This window comes from Peromyscus eremicus, chromosome 10 (assembly GCF_949786415.1).
Source record: "Peromyscus eremicus chromosome 10, PerEre_H2_v1, whole genome shotgun sequence".
In the NCBI taxonomy this organism is placed as follows: Eukaryota; Metazoa; Chordata; class Mammalia; order Rodentia; family Cricetidae; genus Peromyscus; species Peromyscus eremicus.
In genome coordinates this window covers 77965695-77987949 of record NC_081426.1, presented here as the reverse complement: position 1 = coordinate 77987949, position 22255 = coordinate 77965695, and the positions used below count along the sequence as shown (strand labels likewise).

At 39.8% G+C, this 22255-nt stretch overlaps 1 protein-coding gene across 1 annotated transcript; it reads left to right on the top strand.

Moving 5' to 3' along the window:
* The first annotated feature begins 9686 nt into the window (after positions 1-9686).
* LOC131920300 (UDP-glucuronosyltransferase 2B31-like) lies at positions 9687-21631 on the top strand. The gene is made up of 7 exons (XM_059274615.1): positions 9687-9860; positions 11264-12041; positions 13958-14106; positions 16069-16200; positions 17793-17880; positions 18637-18856; positions 20561-21631. Exons 2-7 carry the CDS (start codon positions 11318-11320, stop codon positions 20838-20840), a joined length of 1593 nt encoding a protein of 530 aa, XP_059130598.1. The 5' UTR covers positions 9687-9860; positions 11264-11317; the 3' UTR covers positions 20841-21631.
* Positions 21632-22255: the final 624 nt, after the last annotated feature.

Below are 22255 nucleotides of genomic sequence, written 5' to 3'. Positions count from 1 at the left end.
CATCATCGGGATCTTATATTCTTTCCCCGTTCTTCTGCAGTATTCCCTGAGCCTGGGCATGGACTTCATCCTTCTCAGCCCTTTGAGCATCTGTAAGTTTCTGAATTGAATGGTGTCCACTACAACAAAAGCTTCTCTGACAACAGCTGAAAACAAGCCAGATCTATGGCTATGGCTGTTACCATAAGCATTTAGAAGGTAATTTGCCAACATGACCACTTAGCAAAATAGCAATAGTAGGATGTAAGCTAGGATTTTCTGGACCTTTAATCAGGTTTATAGTGTCAGGTTCCTCCCAGTAGAGTGTGGTTCAAATCCAGTTAGAAAATATTTAGTGATCCATCTTTTTAGCTCCAGTTGCTAACTTGACAAAGCCTAGAGTCATCTGTGAGAAAATTCTGGCCTATAGGCAAGTCTGTGAGAGTGGATTTTGATTCTTTTTTTTCTTGGTCTTTTATTATTATTATTATTATTATTATTATTATTATTATTATTATTATTAAGATATTTTCTATTCATTTTATATACCAACCACAGATCCCCCTCTCCTACCTCCTCCCAACCCCCAGCCTTCCCCCGCAACCCATACCCTAGAATTTGAGTCTGGATTTACTGGACTAAACTTGTGGTCCTACCCACAGCAGATTGAGATGACCTGATACAGGAAGGACCATCCCTGTGGTCCTCTATGGGAGACCACAGAGGATTCCTAGTGAGATCTGAGCTTGCTTTACACAGTAGGGCTGCATTAGGGGATGGCTGGTCCATGTGCATGGTCACCAGATATCTGGAATGTTCAGCACTTGCCTGTGCTGGGGGGAGGTCTTTTGTTCCACCCCCTGACATTCCTTTTAAGAGCCCTTTAGTAAAGACAGAAGCTCTAGTGGGTTCAGACCCAGGCCTTCCCGAGGATATCCTGTTTTTTTCTTACTATCTCTCTCTTCTCTATACTTCTATCTACAAAGCCCTCATTTCTCCCTGCTCAAGAGTATACCCTGGGATAATAAGAGGGAGCTGGTCTCCCTCGGTCCTCTCCATAGCAGGTTGAACCTTCTATATCATGATGGTCCTGGATTGAATAAGGAAACTTAAGGATGAATCTGGGAGCCACACAACTCCCGCTTTATTTTGAAGTCATATCAGTTACTGTTCTGATATAGCCATGAGTCATCATACCACCATCTGATTTCATTTCTGTTCTGGTTCATAAGAATCCAGGAATCTTAAACACCAGGAATAAAATAGGCAATGGCACTCGAGTCACAGCATTTTCAAAAGTTGTAACACTCATTTCTACTTTCAGTAACAGCTCACACCCACCCTATATTAGGTTCATCCTGGACAGAGACCATGTCTTCTTCATGTATCCCCACTTCAAAGCACAATAGGACACTCCGTGAATGGTTTTGAATCTAGTTCTATAATTTGGGTATATACTTTAAGTTTCTCATGGGTAGGATAAAATTCTAAATGTAAAAAAAGACTATTCTAACCTGAGATCATAGCTGATTCAGATATAACTTGATAGTGCTATTCAAGAAATGGGAAGAATGTTTCAAGGCATAGTGTGATTTCTGTTTGCAGTTGACATGAGTTTATTATGAAAAACCAGGGTATTCTATTTTTTGACCCAGAACATCAGACAGAGATTATCTGTATGATGTAAAAGAGTTCCTATAATTAGTTTTGAATTTCTAATAGCAAAGAGTAAAAACAAGAGTTATCACTTTATAGACAGCAGAGTTAACTACAAGAAGCCAAGTCTCCAGATAAGAGCAAGACAAAAGAAAACTGTATCTTGCACATGATGTGGCTCCATATGTTATAGATGAAAAATGCTTTATGCAGTGCAGAATCACAAAAATATCTATGCCATTGACACCCTAAACCCTGCAATAAAATATCCACACATTCTGAAATGGACTCCTGTAATGGTAAGCATTGAATTTCAGAACATACAAGAGGTCTTCTGTTCAAGTGTAAGCTCAACCCTACTGGAGCACCAGGTGAAATTAACACATTTTGCTGTGGGTTGGTCTCTCTGTATGCTTTAAATGTGTTGCTACCATTGGATAATAAAGTAGCTGCTCCATACTATGGCAAGAAAGATTATAGCCAGGCGAGAAATCCAAGAAAGATGCAAGGAGAAAAAAAGGCAGAGTTAGGGATACCCTGAGAGCCACCAGTGGAACAAGAAATAATGGAACACAGGTAAAGCCACAAGACATGTGGTGATACATAGATTAATAGAAATGGGTAAATTTAAGATGAAAACACTAGCTAGCAAGAAGCCTGAGCCATAGACCAGCTTGTAATTAATATTAAGACTCTGAGTGATTATTTTATGAGCTGCTGCAGGCCGGGCAGGACACAGGAAAACTTCCAGCTACACGATTTTATCAACAAGAAGGAAATCCTGAATGAGAAGCACATGCACTGAAACTAGAAACCATCTTACTACCAACGCAGAGCTGAGCCCTTCAACCATAAACGGTTAAAGGTCAGAGTTCAGAAGCAGCAGAAACCCTAGTTAGTGAAGATAAAGTGAGCCCTGGGACAACTGTCACTCCTGTAAACTATACGGTGTATACTTCACAAAAATGTAGCTCGAGTTCTAGTTGGTCTTAATAATAAAAAGCCTGAAGTCAAATATCAGGGTAAATGCTGAAAGGTCAGAGAGGTAAAGGAGCCAGACACTAGACAGACTTCTTACCTCTACCAAATCCTCAAACTGAATGGCTGAGCTCCTGTCTCCTCTTGCATTGTATTAATGTCTCCTTCCCCCTAGTGCTGGGATAAAAGGTGTGAGCTTCCACCACCTGGCTCCGTTTCTCTTTTAGACTGGATAAATCTTGTGTATCCCAGGGTGGCCTTGAACTCCTGATCTTTCTATTTCCTCTTCCCAAGTGGTGGGATTAAAAGTGTGTGCCACCACTGCCTGGCCTCTATGGTTAACTAGTGGCTAGCTCCACACTCTGATATCCGGCCAAGCTTTATTTGTTAGAGCATATACACAATAGCACCACAAAAAAAGGTTGGGAAATGAATTATGATCAGGTTACCCAAGGAAGCATCAGTCATGGACAAGGACAGAAAGGAACAATAACTGCAATAGTGCAGAGTGTCCAACAAAAGGGGGTGAGAAAGCTGGTCAATCACAAGCCCTTGCTCCTTCTGAACTCAGGAGAGAATGTGACCCCTGTGTCTTAACCCCAGGGAAGCACAACCAAGCTGATGCTAGAAATACATGAAATAAGGAAGAGATCTGAAGATGGCCAAGAGAGTTCCATGGATTGGAAAACAGATTATGCCAATGTGCCTAGATTACAGGATTGAGCTATAAAGGCAACACTGGCCAAAAGAAAACTTTGCTTGCAAGGATTAAAAGAACACTGACTGTTCACAGGGAGAAAATTATAGGAATCCAATACTTGAATTCAAAACAATCCTGAACAGAAACCAAAGTTCAACTTAGATGAGATCAAGTAGGTTCAGGGTGATGTGGCCATTCCAAGGTTCACTTTAAACACCCTCCTTCTGCCCTGGTTAGCATTTAATTCCAGTTTCTGCATATCTAGAATTTAAAAGCATATTACGCCATTAATTTCCATACTGTAGTTTTTAATTTGTAGAAACATCTTTATAAGGTATTCTAATTCCTCTACAAGCCTACTTGCTTGGAATCACATTTTAGGTCCCTATTTTTAAATCTTATTTATTTATACACGCTGCATGAGTGTTTGATTGGGGTGTATGTGTGTGTATCACATGTGTGCTTGGTGCATTCAGAAGCTAGAAGCTAGATTAAGTAACTGTGACTGGAGTTACAGATGTCTGAGAGCCATGTGGGTGCTGGGAATCTAACTGGGTCCTCTGGAACAGCAACTAGAGCTCTTAACTGCTAAGCCAACACTTCAGACCAGGGTTTGGAGTGAAAATTTTGTTTCTTTATTACTTTCTTTTTTATTTCTTTCTATTCATTTACTAGTTCTTCTTCATGATTGTTGACTTGTATACTTGAGACAGACTCTCACTCTGTAGCTCTGTGTATCCTCAAACCCTCTATGTAGGCCTGACTAGGCTTGAACTCACAGAAATCTACCTGCATCTGCCTCTGGAATACTGGTATTAAAGGTGTGTGCCATCTTGCCTTCTTTTTTTTTTTTTTTTTTTGGTTTTTCGAGACAGGGTTTCTCTGTGTAGCTTTGCGCCTGTCCTGGAACTCACTTGGTAGCCCAGGCTGGCCTCGAACTCACAGAGATCCACCTGGCTCTGCCTCCCGAGTGCTGGGATTAAAGGTGTGCGCCACCACCGCCCGGCTCTTGCCTTCTAATTTACTTATCCTTTTTTTAAATTTTTTTAATTATTTCATGTAGCCTAGAAGTGATAGCTCAATCCTTTGATCCCTGCACTCTAGGTAGATACAAAGGGATTTCTTTGAGTTCAAGAGCAGGTTGGTTTACAGAGTGAGTTCCCTGATAGAAAAGGCTACACAGAGAAAACTTGTCTCCAAAACCAAAAAGGAAAAAAGTTATTTTATGTAAAAAAAAAATACAAATGACAAAATAAATAAAATAGTAGCCAGGCATGGTAGTACACACTTTTAACCCCAGCACTCCAAGGGCAAATGCAGGTGGATCTCTGAATTCCAATCCAGCCTGGGCTACAGACACAGTTCTAGGGCAGCCAGAGCTTATATAAGAAACCCTGTCTCAAAAATAGATAGATAAATAGATAGATAGATAGATAGATAGATAGATAGATAGATAGATAGATAGATAATTTCATACACACAAACACACACACACATACTTGTGTACATGCACGTGCATGTGCACACAGATTGTTTTGCCTACATGTATACCTCTGCATCACCTGCCTGTCTAGTGACCATGAGGCCAGAACTAGAGTCACCATGGTGGTACTGGGAATTGAATGTATGTCCTCAGGAAAAGCAGTCATTGCTCTTAACCACTGAGTCATCTCTTGAGCCCATGGAGTCTTCCTTAAAGTCTTTTTATTTGAGAATTTGGTATACTATGTTTGGGTTATATTAAACCTCTCTCCTAACTCTGCTCAGATCCATCTCTGCTCGTTAGCCACCCAACTTTGTGTCCTTTCCCCCCACCTTTCCAGTTCGATGTTTGCCGCTGTATATTCTTGGATATGTAGCCTTTCCACTGTAGTGTGGTAGACTTACCACAAGCAATAAATATTCTTATAAAAGATCTGGCTCTTCTCCCAACAGTATCAATTACTAATAGCTCCTCAGCTAAGGGTGGGACTCCATGTTCACCTCTCCTCTCCACGCTGAGATTTGTTCTGGCTTGAGCTTGCTGTCACAATCCATCACAATCCATGGGAGTCATAGTACAGATGCCCTGGTGCACATGAAACACACAGGTTCCTTGTAGTTATCCACCACCTCTAGCTCTTGCTAGCTTTTTTCAGCAATTATCTGAGCCTTGGAGGGATGGTATGTGATATAGATGTCCCATTTATGACTTAGCATTGTTTATGCTCTGTACCTGAGCCAGTTGTGGGGCTCTACACTAATCATTATCTATTTCAAAAGATTCTTGGTGAGACTTGAGATTCTTTAATCTATTGGTATAGCTATTAGTCATTAGGAATCAGTTTAGCACAATAGTCATTTAGCAGAATATAGCAGTAGGTTCCCGCTTTGTTGTATGTCCTGCCTGGCCACAGATTCTTGACCCAAAAATAGTGTCAAATATGAGCTTCTCTTGTAAACTCAAAGGAAGCACAGTTTCTAAGGGTCAAGCACTCCAAATGACCACTTGGACTATAAAAACCATGCTGTTCTTTGGTGACAGTTAAGTGTTTTGATTTATTTGGAATTGTACTTGATGGTCCCAGTAAAGAAGTGAAATACAAAGTATACATTCAAACAGCTGCATGAAGAGACCACTTGTATTTGGTTATTTGGTATAGTTCATTTAAATCCCGGAGTATGTCTGTCAAAGACAATGGCTTTCATGTAGCTTGGTCAGCATTAAACTGTTTTGACAGTATGCAGGCCCCAGGTTCAGCAACTTTGAAAATAAAATCCTAGTTTTTCTTAAAAACAAACAAACAATAGTCTCCTCAACATACAGAAATCACACTATGCCTAAAAGCATTCTTCCCATTTCTAGATTAGCACTATCAAGTTATGTCTGAATTAGCTATCTGAGTAGTACCGTCTTGTTTTTACACTTAAAATTTGATCCTACCCAGGTGAAATGCATAATATACAGGAGGATTATAAAACTAGATACATGGCTTTATTCAAAAGCCATTCTATGAAGGGAAGATATAAAAATGAGTAAGGCATGGTCTCTGCCCAAGAGGAGTTTAGTGTGGTGTGGGTGTAAGCTGTTGCTGAAAAATGCAAATGAGTGTTACAACCTACCACAATGTTATGACATGCCTGCCATTTGCTGTTGTATTCCTGATGTTTAGGATTCCTGGATTTTTACTAACTTGACTAGAAATGAAACCTGATGGTGGGATAATACATGGCTATGAAGTAGCAGTAGCTCATATGACCAGAAAACAAAGCTGGACACATGGCTCAGGAATAAGAGCACATATTGTTCTTGCAGAAGACCTGAGTACAGTAAGAAGCACCCAGTTTGGGTGGCTCATGACAACCTGTATCTCTAGTCCCAGGGTATCTGATAATATTATAATAATACTGAAAATGTATCTATTCTTTAACCAGGAATTCCCATGTTACAAAACAAAAAAAAAATAGATGTTTACTGGATTTTTAATTTTTTTTACTGTATTACTGTAAGTGTGGGCTTGTGTGGTATTCATGAGCCAGGACATGTATGTGGAAAGCAGAGAAGAACAATTCTAATTAAATGTTGCTTTGTTTTGTCCTTGTGAAAATTTATGTGTTACTTTCTCTAACTGCTTTCCTGCAAAACTAAAATATACAGATTTCTTTTGACTGTGTGTGTGTGTGTGTGTGTGTGTGTGTATGTGTGTGTGTATGTGTGTGTGTGTGTGTGTGTCCATGTAGTAGCATTGGGAGGGAAAGGTAGTAAGTAATAAGGAAAGGAAACTAACAAACTATACAGTTTGTAAGCAACCAAGCAGTAGAAGAATGGGGAGGTAACTTGGGAATTAGAATAAGAAATCCAGAACATTGAGGAAAGCATGCCCAGGCTTTGACAAGTATTTGAAAGAAGAAGACAAAGGACAGAAAATATAAAAGCTACACTTTTCTAAGTGAGGACCAGGGAAAGTCAGCAGGCAAAGCACATGGCTACTGCTGGACTGCATAGACAGAGGAATTCTGGGAAGGAAAACTTACATTAAAGGAGTAATTACTTCTCCCAGTACTTTAACTCAGCTTAAGGTGAACTGGGCTTCCTGAGGGGTGGATCCTTAGCCAGGTGATTGAGTAACCCAGCTGGACCAAGCTTAAGGGAGGAGACAATGGCCTGTCCACACCCAAAGGCAGATTCTACACTTTTGACCAGAAGAAAATAACTTTCCGTGAATGGACATCCAGTACCACTGTAATACCAGGATCTAACCCCCTCTGACACCCAACATTGCGGGTTCAGGCACATGGGCCCACTCCCAGACTTCCTATGGGTGTTGGAGATCTGAACTCAAGAGCTTTTGCTTTCTTGGCAAGCATTCTTAGCCTTTGAGTGACCCCAGCTCCAAGATTCCCAGACTTTATTTCTCTGGGTTGAAAAGTAATGTAGCAGCACTTTCATAAATGTTGTTTTCTTTTTATCAAAATGAGAAAATGTTCTCATTTTGAAAGTACTTATTTGCAAATAATAAACACTTCTGACTTCCTTCTTTTACGTTAGCATAATTTGCAAAAAATAAGTGTTGTTTCATAAAACACGTCACTTTATTTCAGAATATGTTTCAAATCTGAGGGAAATAAAAACTGTCTAACCATTTGTCTTGTAACATTTATAAAAAGATTTTTATTAATAGATAAGTCCTTTTAAATAGTCATCCAAATCTCCAAAGTGAAAATGGACAGTGTTTAGGATTCCTCTCCATTTTCAGTGTTATAGTATTGGGAAAGAATAATTTCACATTTGTTTGCTGATCTGGGATTGACTTTTATCTTTATTTAAAAGACAACTGTTGCATCAATATATTAGGTTGTTTGGCATAGGTAATGTCTACAGTTTTTTTTGAACATATAATCATATTAATTCACATATTGGCATTAAATGATTCTTAATGCTTGATGGTGTTTTTTCATTTGTATGCTTTATTATATATTGTGTGAAAGTGCTAAAGTTATAGAGAATATAAAAAATATACAATTGGGTTGATTTTTTGATGATGATCACAAAACTACGCATGGAAAAGTTGTAGAGATTGTTTTTGTTTGTTTGTTTTGTTTTTTCTTTATTTATCAAGGGCTAAATGTAGCTGGAGTTTTCCTGCCTGGCCCACAGTCAGGATAAATCTCTCTCACCTGCCAGTCCCACAGCCTCAGACCCAACCAAGTAAACACAGAGACTTATATTGCTTTCAAACTGTATGGCCGTGGCAGGCTTCTTGCTAACTGTTCTTATAGCTTAAATTAATCCATTTCCATTAATCTATACCTTGCCACATGGCTCGTGGCTTACCGGCATCTTCACATGCTGTTTCTCATCATGGCGGCTGGCAGTGTCTCTCTGACTCAGCCTTCCACTTCCCAGCTTTATTCTCCTTCTTGTCCCGCCTACACTTCCTGCCTAGCCAATGGCCAATCAGTGTTTTATTTATCGACTAATTAGCAACACATTTGCCCTACAGAACTTCCCACAGCAGCTAAAGCCTGGTAAGAAAACTATTGGCATGAAAAATTAAAAATGGACCTCCACCTCTTATCATATACAAATGTTCATTTACAATGCTTCAAAAAAATAAAGGTAAAAATTATAAATATAAGGTGTTGATAAGTGTGTGAAAATATATTTGTTATCAAATTGAAAACGGTTTTTCTGTTGACCTCAAAAGCAGGAGCAACTAAGCTAAACTTCATTAATTGGACTCACAAAAATGAAAAATTTTCTGCATCAAAAAACATTATTGAAAGTACTGAAAAGAAAAATCACAAAGCTGGAGAATGCATTTGGAAGTCATATTCCCAAAAAAGAACTTAGACTTTAAAAAAAGGTCATTAAGTCCATATGTGGAAGGGAAAACACATGACATGACCCCACATAAAAAAACTGAACCCCCATCAAAATTTATTCAGCCATAAAATATGGACAGAGGATCTGAATAGGCATTTTCCATGAAAGAGCTACGGCTGGCCAAAACGCATGTGGAAGTATGTTCAGCATCATTACTCTTAAAGTTATTCAGGCTCAGCTCAAAACAATTGAAAACCACAATGAGATAGGGCTTCACCCTCTTAACTGCTTGTAATCAAGAGAGAAACAGTAGAGAGCAAGGGGAGACATCAGGATACTACTGTACTCTGCTGTGAGCAGCTCCTTGGAAACAGTCTGCCAATTCCGCAGAATCCAAAGATCTGAGCATTCGGCTCCTGTAGTAATACACCAAAGAGAAATGAGAACAGACCCACACAAACCTCTTCCAGGGAACTGGGAGAGAGACTCAGCTGCAGGCGGGGTGGATCCCTATTTTCCCAGGTCCCTGCCCAGAGCCTGTTAAACTCCCGCGAGGTCCTGCAAGAAGTCTCCGCCCATGCTTCTGCCTGCCGAGCGCCGGGGACACCCTGTTGCACGGAACTTCCTCACGCCAAGGACAGCTACGCGTTGCACTGGTGTCCCTATCTTCGCGGCCCACTCCGGAGCAACTCTGCCATCTTACTCCAGGAGTTCCCACAGCAGGGCTCCCCGACAGCACTGGTCAGGGTAAACTGGGTTCCGCCCAAGAGCGTGATGGTGCTTTCACCCATTCCCCCTTTCGTGTCCCAGCTTGCTCAGACCTCTTGCCTTTGCTCTCTGAGGTGGAGCCCACACAGGAGCTCATGGTTTGCTTGTTGCTGTATGTAGGACACCACGGGAGCTTCAGCAGGGAGGCACCCTGGACTTTTTCTAACGATATTTTGCCTCAATGTGGGAATAATGAAAATAAGGGATTAAGTGTGGGCTTTCTGTTACAAAATGGATTGAACATTACATAAAAGAAACTTGGCTACCTCCTATAACATGACAGTACTTTAAAACCTTATAAACATCAAAGCCGATCACAAAAGCACCACCCATTTTATACCAGCTATACGAAGAGCTCAGAATAAGGAAACAAGAATGTTTCATGACACACAGAAGTCAAAGCCTGTGTGTCCCAACAAGACAGTTCACACACACACACACACACACACACACACACACACACACACAAATAAACCAACCAAAGGAGTCAGTTCAATTGTGAAATGCATAAAAAATAGATTTATTCATTGTAATCACTTTAGGAAAAGACACAGAGAAAACCAGTCACCATTACCTAACTCCATCTTTGGGATTCTGACAAGACATGCATTGCTAAGCAGTTCAGCCATGATGTGGTCTCTTTTCCATCATTATCTTAGGTCCTAGGCTCTTCAGAAATGTTAGTGCCCCCCTAGCTTGTAAATGGCCTTTGAGGACAGATTCCTCCTGGGTACCCCCAAGGCATCAGACATTTCTTCTCCCAGCAGAAGTTCACCAGGGAAATTCTAATTCTTATTGTCCATTCTTTCAATAGTCTGATAGTCAAGGGGGGAAGGCAGAAGTGTCTCATTAGAATATATTCACTCCTGCCAGGGTGACTAATTACAAGAAAGCAGATACCTGATTGGCTGGGACCAATGGAAAGACTAAAAACAGGGATTCTATCTAGGTTAAAATCAGCTTTAAATTTAATTGCAGGTTTATAATTCTGAGGTTATACTATGAACCTCTGAACCATTTATTTAAAATCATACGATAGTATAGTAAAGGATTGCTGTTGCCAACATTCATATGAAGACACACTGGACTGTGATATTTTAAAAGTGTGACTCAACAGATATGTCTTTTCTGTAAGTTCTTTATCAAGGAAGCTACATTAGAAGGAGAGAGACAAAGAAAGAGCAGGAGCTCTTACTGTTCACTGTTCTCCAAGTACATTATACATTCAAGGTCGCTGAGAATCAGGAGTCACTTCACATGTTCACATCTGCCTCCTGATTTTTGCACTTGGCATCTAGAGGCTGTGACTATCCCACTTGTATTTACTTTGGTAGGTGCAAGTTGTACTTTAACTAATTGATTGTTACTGTGTCTAGATCTACAAGAGCTGAGTAATCGCCATTTGAAAGGCAGCTCTGGATTTAACCACGATGTCTGTGAAAATGACAGCGGGCCTGCTCCTGCTCCAGCTGAGTGGCTTCTTTGGATCTGGGAGTGGTGGGAAGGTGCTGGTGTGGCCAATGGAATACAGCCATTGGTTCAACTTAAAGACAATCCTAGATGAGCTTGTGAAGAAGGGACATGAAGTGACTGTTCTGATACCCTCAGCTTCCGTTTCTTATGAGGTTGAGGACACATCTGCTATTGAGTTTGAGACATACCCTTCATCCTTTCCCATGGCTGATTTGGAGGAATTTTTCATGGACTCACTCAGGAAATACATTTATGAGCTGCCAAAGCAATCATTTTGGAGATACTTTTTAATGTTGCAAGAGTTGGTTTGGGTAGATTCAGATTATTATGAAAGTCTCTGCAAAGATGTGGTTTTTAACAAGGAACTCATGACAAAACTACACAATTCAAGCTTTGACGTCATGGTAGCAGATCCCTTCATACCCTGCAGTGACCTGCTGGCTGAGCTTCTCAAGATACCACTTGTGTACAGTCTCCGCTTCTTTCCTGGGTCCACATATGAAAAGTACAGTGGAGGACTCCCACTGCCTCCTTCCTATGTGCCTCCTGCTCTGTCAGAATTGAGTGATCGAATGACATTCATGGAGAGGGTGCAAAATGTAATCTACGTGCTTTGTTTTGACTTTTGGTTCCAAACATTTAATGAGAAGAGGTGGAATCAGCTTTACAGTGAAGTATTAGGTAAGTTTCTGTTCAATTGGGATTGTTGCACTCTAAATTTGCTGTGTCATTGAAAGAGAGCTTGATAGAACAGGATTGCTAACAAGAAGGACTTGTCTCTCCTAAGTACAATGGTGAAAAGTCTGTGAAATTCTCTGCCCAATTCAAAGCACTGCAGAAAAACGTCTGCAGATAATAAGGATAACAAGTCTTAAAATATGAAAAGAGAGATGTTTCGTCATTAGGTATATTTTAAAACACTGTAACTAGTAACCATTGCTTATACACTTTATAAGTGTATCAGTTGCAAGCCTTATCTATGACTAGAACAGGACATTTCAAAAAGGCATATACCCACAAAACAAAGTTTTGAGAATTTCTCTCAGAAATAACATATCCACAAGCCATTTTACCTCATGTTTTAAAACGATAGCTTTACCTGTGAAGTAGTATCATCATCATCATCATCATCATCATCATCATCATCATTATATTACTGGCATTACTTTTATTATCATGAGTATGCACATGCACACTTGTGTCATAGGTGGGGTGCTTTTATCTGTGTTACATATGTGGATGTCAGGTTCATATTTGTTGAAATTTTACCTCCACCTTCATTTGGATGCTCAGGATCAATTCAGGTGTTCAGAAGTGCATGGGGACTGAACTCAAGTCATTAAACTTGCATGTTAAACACTTTAACCATCTAACCCATTTTACTGGTCCCTAAAACAGTAGATTTAAACAAACTGAATGTTTTCATGATTTGCACACTAGACTGAAGACCATTAAGTATCTCTAGCATAGGGATCTTCATAGCATTGAGAACTTTTCCCTTTTATACATTAGTTTTCTCATTTATAATTTTAAATATTTTCTTATTTCACCTGCTAAATTTCTGCACAGCTGTGAATACACTGTCTGTATAATGAGCACAGAAAACATGTGAATTTAAAATTTTGGAGAATCTATATTTATTTATTAGAAGTGTTGAAATTATGTTCAAAATGTATAACATTAAAGTGTATAAGTTATGGTTACTAGTTACAGTGTTTTAAAATATACCTAATGACTAAACATCTCTCTTTTCATATTTTAAGACTTGTTATCCTTATTATCTGCAAACAAACTTACACAGACCTAATTATTACAACAAACTTACCCAGACCTAATTATTACACAGTCAATTGGGAATCAAGAGCAGTATGAGGACAAGGAACTCAGGCATAATAGAACTTATCTTGTAGATCAGCCAGGGCAAAATAGTGAAAGTCTATCTCCAAATGAAGTGCTGAAGCAGAACCCCTACAAATGTGTACACTGGGCATGACAGCACACACCTGCAATCCCAGCAGATGAGACATGGAGGAAGAGGATCTGGAGTTCAAGGTCAACTATGGCTTCATAGTAACATAAGGACCACCCTGGGCTCCATCAGACTATCTCAAAACAGCACAAAATTCTCGGTTCCCTTACAGGAGCACAAATCAAGGTTCCAGCAGCTAAACAGGACACTCTTGATGGAGAATAGAAGGGAAAAGTGTTTCCCTATGACAAACAGGATTCATAGATAATGGCACTGATTATGCTTAACTAGCATATTTAGATATTTGGTAGTCATGAATTTCCAAGGTGTGTTGCAGATGTGTTGTCTTTTCCCAAGTTCCACAGTGACGTCATATATTTCTAAGCATAAGGATGAGAAACACAGATATTACAAACTTGTGTCAAACATTATACACTCAGATATATATATATAGATAGAGAAAGAGAGAGAGCTACATAGATATGCAAAAATGTTTTATATCCCAGCCACATGCTTGTAAAAAACTTGAATATGTTATCAAAAGTGTTTCAGGAGACTTCCTGGCATATTCATCTTCACCTGACACTTACGTTATGGGTTATATCTTCCCTCTCTGAATCCTCTTCAGGAAGACCCACAACACTCACTGAGTTGATGGGGAAGGCAGATATATGGCTCATTCGAACCTACTGGGATTTGGAATTTCCTCACCCTCTCTTACCAAATTTTGATTATGTTGGAGGACTCCACTGCAGACCTGCCAAGCCTCTGCCTAAGGTAAATATAGTGCCATTTGTTTGCTTCTGTTTGCCTTGCATTTTCAGCAAGAGTGATTATATTTTATTACTTCAGAATGGTTGTCAAACTCAGAGAGTCACAGGAATTTAGATAGAGAAAGCCGCCTGTAGAAACACCTGTATCCATTCCATCACAAGATATGAATTTCCTTTGGATTAAGTTAATTCAGCAAGAATCTGTTTTTAAAAAGTTTTCTTATATTTGAGTGTAAAAAACATAAAAGTACTAAATGCAGGAGAGGTCCAAAAGCCAAGTCCTATACAAAGTGATTTGAGAAAAAAATAGATGGGGTATGAACAAAGAAAAACTCATTTTCACAAGTCACAATGGCTCTATTTACTTTCTTGATCAATCACACAAGTGAAAACACACTCCTGCACAAACATACATACACACATACATTTGCAGTAACAGACACAGTAATATAAATTGACAGCATTTCTTTCCAATGAAACTAACGTCTGTTATAAAGAATACAAATGAAAAGACAGTGGACATTCTTAACAAAATGAGGAATAGATTTATGGTCCATGAATTCCACTCCTGAGTATGTATGTAAAAGAACTGAATGAAGGACCTCTATAATATAGTAATGCAAGGATGGTCATAGCATCACTATTCCTGAAGGCAAGGGTGTGTGAGGGTTTGAATAACAATGACTCCCATAGGCTCACATACTTCAATGTTTGGTTCCCAGTTGGTGAACTATTTAGGAAGGATTAGGAGGTGTGGCTTATTTGGAGAAAATGTGTCTCAGGAGGTAGACTATGAGGTTTCAAAAAGCCAAACCATGCCTGGTCTCTTTCTGTCTGTCTGCAGCTTAGGGTTCAGGTTGAGTTCTGGGTAATAATTCCAGTGCCATGCCTGCCTGCCTGCATGGTGCTGCCCACCATGATGCTCATAAACTAATCCTCTGAAACTTTAAACAAGCCCCCAACTAATTGATTTTTTTATAAATTGCCTTAATCATGGTGTCTCCTCACAGTATTAAAACAGTAAGAAAGGTTGAAGCAACCTAGATATCACTAGAATTGCTGATAAAAATTAGATAGTATACAAATACAAACAAATATCACCAAAACGTTAAAATCTAGGGTCTAGAGATGCATGGTATTACCTTTAATGACAGTATACTAAGTAAACTAGCCAATGAACAAGACAGAAATTTTAAAAAGATACCTTACGTAAATTCCCTAGACTTGTCACAGTAATAGAAACAGAATGCAGATGTTTGGTGGCCAAGGGACTGAGGAGGGAGAAAGAGAACTTGAATTTAATATCAACAAATCTTGCTTTTCAAGATGAAAATGTTCCAGAACTGTTTGTATGAATGTGAATGTGTGTAACACAGGGAACTGTAACCTTACACTTGGCTACAACTGTACATCTTATATGTGGATGTGAATAGTTTTTAAGCACCCACTACCCTAACCATCTCTAATGCTGCTTAGTTTCTTTCTGCTGTGGAATGTCATTCTGCATGCTGTGAATGTGTGTTGCTCTGATTGGTTGATAAATAAAAATGCTGATTGGCCAGTAGCCAGGCAGGAAGTATAGGCGAGACAAGCAGACAAGGAGAATTCTGGGAAGAGGAAGGTTAGGTCAGGAGTTGCCAATCAGACACAGAGGAGGCAACATGGCAAGGCAGAACTGAGAAAAGGTACCAAGCCACGTGGCTAAACATAGATAAGAATTATGGGTTAATTTAAGTGTAAGAGCTAGTCAGTGGTAGGCCTGAGCTAATGGCTGAGCAGTTATAATTAATATAAGCCTCTGTGTGTTTACTTGGGGGATGCAAGTGGGAGAGATTTGTCCCAACTGTCAGCAAACTGGGACACAGGAAAACATCCAACTACATTTTCCTATGGATGTTGGTGTCAGTTTCTATGCTCATTATTTTGTGTTGCTGCTGTTTGTGATGAGCTGATATTCCATTAACAGGAAATAGAAGACTTTGTCCAGTCTTCTGGAGAACATGGTGTTGTGGTGTTTTCCCTGGGGTCCATGGTGGGTACCCTAACAGAAGAAAGGGCGAATGTGATTGCAGCAGGCCTTGCCCAGATTCCACAGAAGGTGAGATACAGTGCCTCAGTGTTGCATCCTAAGATGGTCACATCCTGTTCAGGTGTGATTGCAGAAACCTCCTATGTGAAACTGAAGCTGTCTTGATAGCTCTAGCTCATCTCTGAAGTCACCTGTGACACAGAAAGACAGGGGACAGATGCCAAATAGTAGATGGTGTTTTTGATTGATAACTTTGTTATTAACATTGTGTTCAGAACAAAACTTAACAAGTGTTTGTGAACTTGATGTTAGGAAGGTATTATAGGCAGAAACACAGAACCTGCCTTGATACTTCCTCCGTTATCTTGGAGCATATTTGAGGACTTTGCACACACTTCACAGTAATCAAACTGCTATTAAATTGCAAGTAAGCAGGCATTCAAAATTGGCAGTTGTGGGACGTGAGAGGTGGCTTATCTTTTACAGCATGTGTTGCTCACCCCGAGGACCTGAACTTAGTTCTGAGCCCCCATGTCTGACAGCACACAGCTGCCTATAACTGCATCTCATGGGATCCAGAGCACTATTGTGGCCTCAGATGACACTTACACACCCATCCCATACATGTGAACAGAGAGACAGAGAGAGAGAGAGAGAGAGAGAGAGAGAGAGAGAGAGAGAGATTAACTTATACATAAATAAAAAGAAGTCCTTATCTTAAAAAAGGAATTTATGCTATTCTGGTTTCTTTGTTTTTCTTTTATCTTATTTTATTTTTATTATTTAGATGCCTATTAGTTTTTATAAGGAGAGAAAGGCATGTATTTCAATGAGAGAGGTGTGGAAGAATATCCAGGATGGGTTAGAGGGGAATCCACAATGAGAATATATTTTATGGATGAAAAAAATCTCTTTTCAATAAATGAAAAATAGACAAAAGAAATTTAATTTTGCATTTTAAGATGGGATTTGTATCATAGTCCTATGTTCCTGTGTAACTTTGGCCAATGTGATCACCTGCACTGAAAATGGGCCTATGCTGCTATGTTTTCCCTGCTAATCCAAGACATAGGTAGGACAGGATTTTCCAACCCCCAAGTCCACCTTTGGGACTGAGCTTGTTAATACTGAAAAAGGGGTAACTTGGGGACTTGCTTCGTGAAGGGATCATGTCCTTAGACAGTGTCACATTTCAAGGCCCTGAGCCAATAAAATACCTATGACAAAAGTAATTATAAGTAACTCAGATACCATGGACAACAGCTATAGTGAATTTGGAAAATAAAAAGTGGTATAAATATATCCTGGAAAAAGAAAATCAGCTTCATATTAGTAACTTTGATGGACTGTTGAACTGGAATTACATTCACACATTTCTTACCTCTTGCTTGACATTGCTGGACCTGCCTTTGTCTAAGTTGCAGTTGGTTAAATGTTAAGGTGGCCTGCTGACACCTGGATAAACGTGAGAATAAATGAGGAGAGTGAAGAGTGTTGCATCCTTGCTGTAGTAGTTCTTCACGGTTCCCATCATCCATCCTCACCTCCTGGCTCATTGACACTGGGCATTTGTCTTCATTGATTGTTAATCTATCCAGAATTCTAGCAGGAGTAACTTGACATTTGATCAAAGTAATAAGAGGCTAGCTTCATATTAACAGGTTCTTTGGCGATTTGAAGGCAAGAAGCCAGACACCTTAGGCTCCAACACTAGGCTCTACAAATGGATCCCCCAGAATGACCTTCTCGGTAAGCATCAGGAAACACCTGAGACATGAGGAATGGCCGGTCAACACTAGTGCATTTATGACAGCTGTTGTCTAATCTTGGGGAGAATGCATACAAGAATTAATGGGAATATTCTTCCAGTAACATTTGAGATGGGAGAATCTATTTTTATCTCTGCTGTATTTACCATTCAGACACATGAAATCACTTCTTCTTTCTCTCCACCTCCTATGTCTATAACTTACATTGACCATTTCCCCTACTGTAGGGCAATTGTATATGCCAGTGGGAATGGTATTCTTTCATTAATGACTCTTCATTTACTATGCTCCTCCCAAGATCCCACAACATAAGATGGTACCCTATGATGAAATGTCCTCAGTCTGATTCCATCACAGTGAGCACCCAACCGTTACAGTGTGGAGCCAACCCATCTAGAGCAGTGGCTTCACTGTTCCTTTAAGAGAACACACTCTCCTGAACCACAGCCTGTGCTTACACAAGCTGTTTGCTGCACTTAGGAGGAGCTCTGCCCTTTTGTCCATTGCACAAAATCATTCTGCTTCCACACTGCACCTCCTCTATGTGGCCTTCAGTAATGCTCTGGGGATTTGCACTGTTCCTTGCTCTAAGACATGGGAGGAATTCAGTGTAGTCCCGTGGTTATGATAATGATATCTAGAGAATATTTACCCTTTCTGTGCCTTTTCCCCCTGCCTCTCATTTTCTATCTCAGACTCATGATTAACACTTGCCCTTAATTTCTCCCCTTCCTAGGTCATCCTAAAACCAGAGCTTTTATAACTCATGGTGGCACTAATGGCATCTATGAGGCGATCTACCACGGGATCCCTGTGGTTGGCATTCCTTTGTTTGGAGACCAGTTTGATAATGTTGTTCGTATGAAGACCAAAGGAGCAGGTGTTAGACTGGACTTTCTCACAATGTCCAGTGTAGATCTGGTCGATGCAGTGAAGACAGTCACTAATGACCCTTCGTAAGTACAGAGATTTTGTTCAAGTTGGTACTGGTCCAGATAGGTTCTCTCCAAGATCACAGTAGAATTCATCTGATCTTTAGTCTACGTTTGAAAACAACAACAATATAAAACTTATTCTGTCAATCAAGACTGCAAACTATCCCTGTTGATTTGCTGTACAAGGAGTTAGTTTAGAATAATTTGATCACTGAAAGGACACAATGTCTCCAAAGATGATCAAATCAACAAATGGGATAATGAAGCTAAATATAAAATATTTCAAGTCAATGGCTAAAATTTCTGAAACTCTTATCCTTTGTTTAAATAATGCTTTCTCACTGACCAAAGTAGAATAATTATGCATATATGTGCATATGTATATAGATATATGTATAATATGTAATGACCAAATAAAATACTTATCATTTCCATCTCCTTAGACATTTATAATTTTATTTTTGTCAATACTGAAAGTCCCCTCTTCCACATTCCACAAGTTACAGGAGGACATGTAACTTGTAATTCAGTCACTGACTCACTACAGAGCGCTGTCCTGCTAGCCAGGGGCAGGATGCATGTGTTAGCTGATGTCTCTCTATCCCCACTCACTCTCTCCATTCCTAGACTCCAGTTACCACTGTTCTACTCTCTCCTTCTATGAAATCAGCTCTGCAGTTTCCACACAGTGGTGAGAATGTACAGTGTTTTCATTTAGGGCCTAGTTTATATGACTTAGTATAATATCCTCTGGTTTCATCCTTATTATTATAAAGACAAGATTTCCTTCTTTATAATTGTTGAATAATATTCAGCTATGTTTTCATACCACATTTTATTTCTCCATCATCCCACAATTCCACTTCCTAACTCTCATGATAAGGGCTGCAAAAACCATGGACCTTTAGGGACCTTTTTGATACGTTGTTTACCATTTCTTTAAATAGATTCCTAATAGCAAAACAGCTAGAACCCAGAAATCCATGCTCTTTTACTAGTTACTGTACTGAATTAGACTGCAGCATTCACTTCTGTTAGTAATACTCATCCTCCTACCATTGACCAGCCTGTCAGCCTGACTTTCAATTCCCAGAAGCTACATTATAAGAGCAGAGAACTGACCCCCACAAGGTTTCCTCTGCCCTCCACACATGCTGCATGGTACACACCACACCCTCAGGGCCCCATAGAGAAACACTTAGAATGTGGAAAGGTAAAAAATAATTTATAAGTACCACATCCTCTGCATCCTTGTCATTCCTGTAATTCTGCTGCTGTTAGAAGTACTGGGGTTGAATTCAGGCCCTGGAACATTCTAGACAAGCAAACAATGAGCTGCATCTCAGCCCTTATATCATCTTTTGTAAAGTATGCCCCTTTCCCGCCATTTACCCATTTTTAATCGTTAATCACTTTTTTATTGAGTTTTCAAATTTTGTCACAGACTGTGTTGAACCACCTCACTTACAGTGTTGAAAAGGCTTATGAACATTTGCTCCGCTGGAAAGATTTACTTCCCCAAATGATTTGCCATTTCAGTTTTGGGAAGAATTTCTCAGAAAATACAAGCTTACAGGAAATCTTTCAAAAAGGTCCCAATCAAAAGCACACTGTACTTAGTGCTAATCTATGGCGTTTAATGAGTCTTATGATGCTTTCCCTGAACCTGTCTTAGGCTTGAAGCACTTGGGTAAATTAATTTGTTTTTGATGTTGGTGTCTTTAGCTATAAGGAGAATGCCATGCGGCTATCAAGAATCCACCACAATCAGCCAATGAAGCCCCTGGACAGAGCCGTCTTCTGGATTGAATATGTCATGCGCAACAAAGGAGCCAAGCACCTTCGTGTGGCAGCACATGACCTCACCTGGTTCCAGTACCACTCTCTGGATGTGCTTGCATTCCTGCTGGCCTGTGTGCTGACTGTGATGCTCATCATCATGAAGTGTTGCCTCTTTTGTTGCCAGAAGTTTGCTAAAGCTGGAAAGAAGAAGAAAAGGGAGTAGCTGATGTGGGGAGGACAGCCATACGGACCTCCCCCAGTGCATCCCAGCAAGAGAGGCTGTGATGGCAGGGTCCTTCATCCTGTGACGAGACAGCTTTTCAGTCTTCTTTGTCAAGTCATAAGATTTTTTTTCTCCCAGGCAATTAATAATTCTTCTTTACTTAATTGTATTTCAGACCAATGATAAAATTGAAAAGTAAACAAAGTTCAATTGAAATAGTCAACATGAGCGGACATAGGAATTTTAGAAATTCATTTTTACAGTTTTAAAGTTATACCAAACAATACTATGGCTGAGGTGATGGCTCCATGGATAACACACTTGTCTGTCCAGACATCCTCCCTTATATTGGATCTGCAGAACCCATATGAAAGCTGTATCTAGTAGCATCTGTAACCCCAGTGTAAGCAAACCAGGAGATGTGAGGCAGAGACAGAGTTACCTCAAGCTTGCAGGCCAAGGAGCCTGCTGTTCAGCAAAAGATACCCTGCCTCATAAAGTGTGGAAGGAGAAAAATAACACTGGATGTTGTACTCTGACATCCCAATGCTTGCCATGTCATGGGTGTGCCCCCACTCTCAAATGAGCACACCCATGTAAAATACACATTTAGACACTTCAAACACACACACTCTAAAGAATGAAGGGGCCTCAGAGGTTGTTTGTAGATGCAAGATCACTAAGAAGCCCTCTATGCTATCAACATGGTTTTGCAAGTATTGAACAAGTTTTAACTTTACTTATTGTAGACTTTGGAGTATTAATTTCTAGGTAAAGAGTTCAGGATTGGAGCTTTGGGAGACCAGTATTGGTGCTGGTCTCACGCTAGGCACAAAGCCTCTGGAAGACCTTCTACTTAAGAGTCCACCAAGATTGCACTCGGGCTAGAGAGATAGGATCGGCAGTTAGGAACACCAGCTCCTCTTCCAGAGGACCCAGATTCCATTCCCATCACCCATATGGTGGTTCACAACTCTCAGTAACACCAGTTCCACAGGAGCTGATGCCCTCTTCTGGCCTGTGTTGGCACTATATTCATGTGTTGCAGAGACAATGTAGACTCGGCACACGTACACATAAAATAAATATTAAAGAAAATACTTGGTTTCATGAAAGGAATTTTATTTCCACTTAACCCTTTAAAAAGAATAATGAAATTGCCTCATTACCATAATTAATCTTTGGGAACAGATGTAAGCTTTCAATTTTATGTTTTGATAGCACAACAAAAATTCAAAAATGTATGTTTTCACTATTCTAGTGTGTAGCTGTGTATATGTCTGTGTGTCCCTTTTTATATATTCACAGAATATAATTTACCTGTGTTCTTCACATTTATGTTGTGACTTCCGTATTTCTATAGAAGATGTTTTGAAATAATGACTATGTGATGGGAAGATCACTCAGTGGTTAGA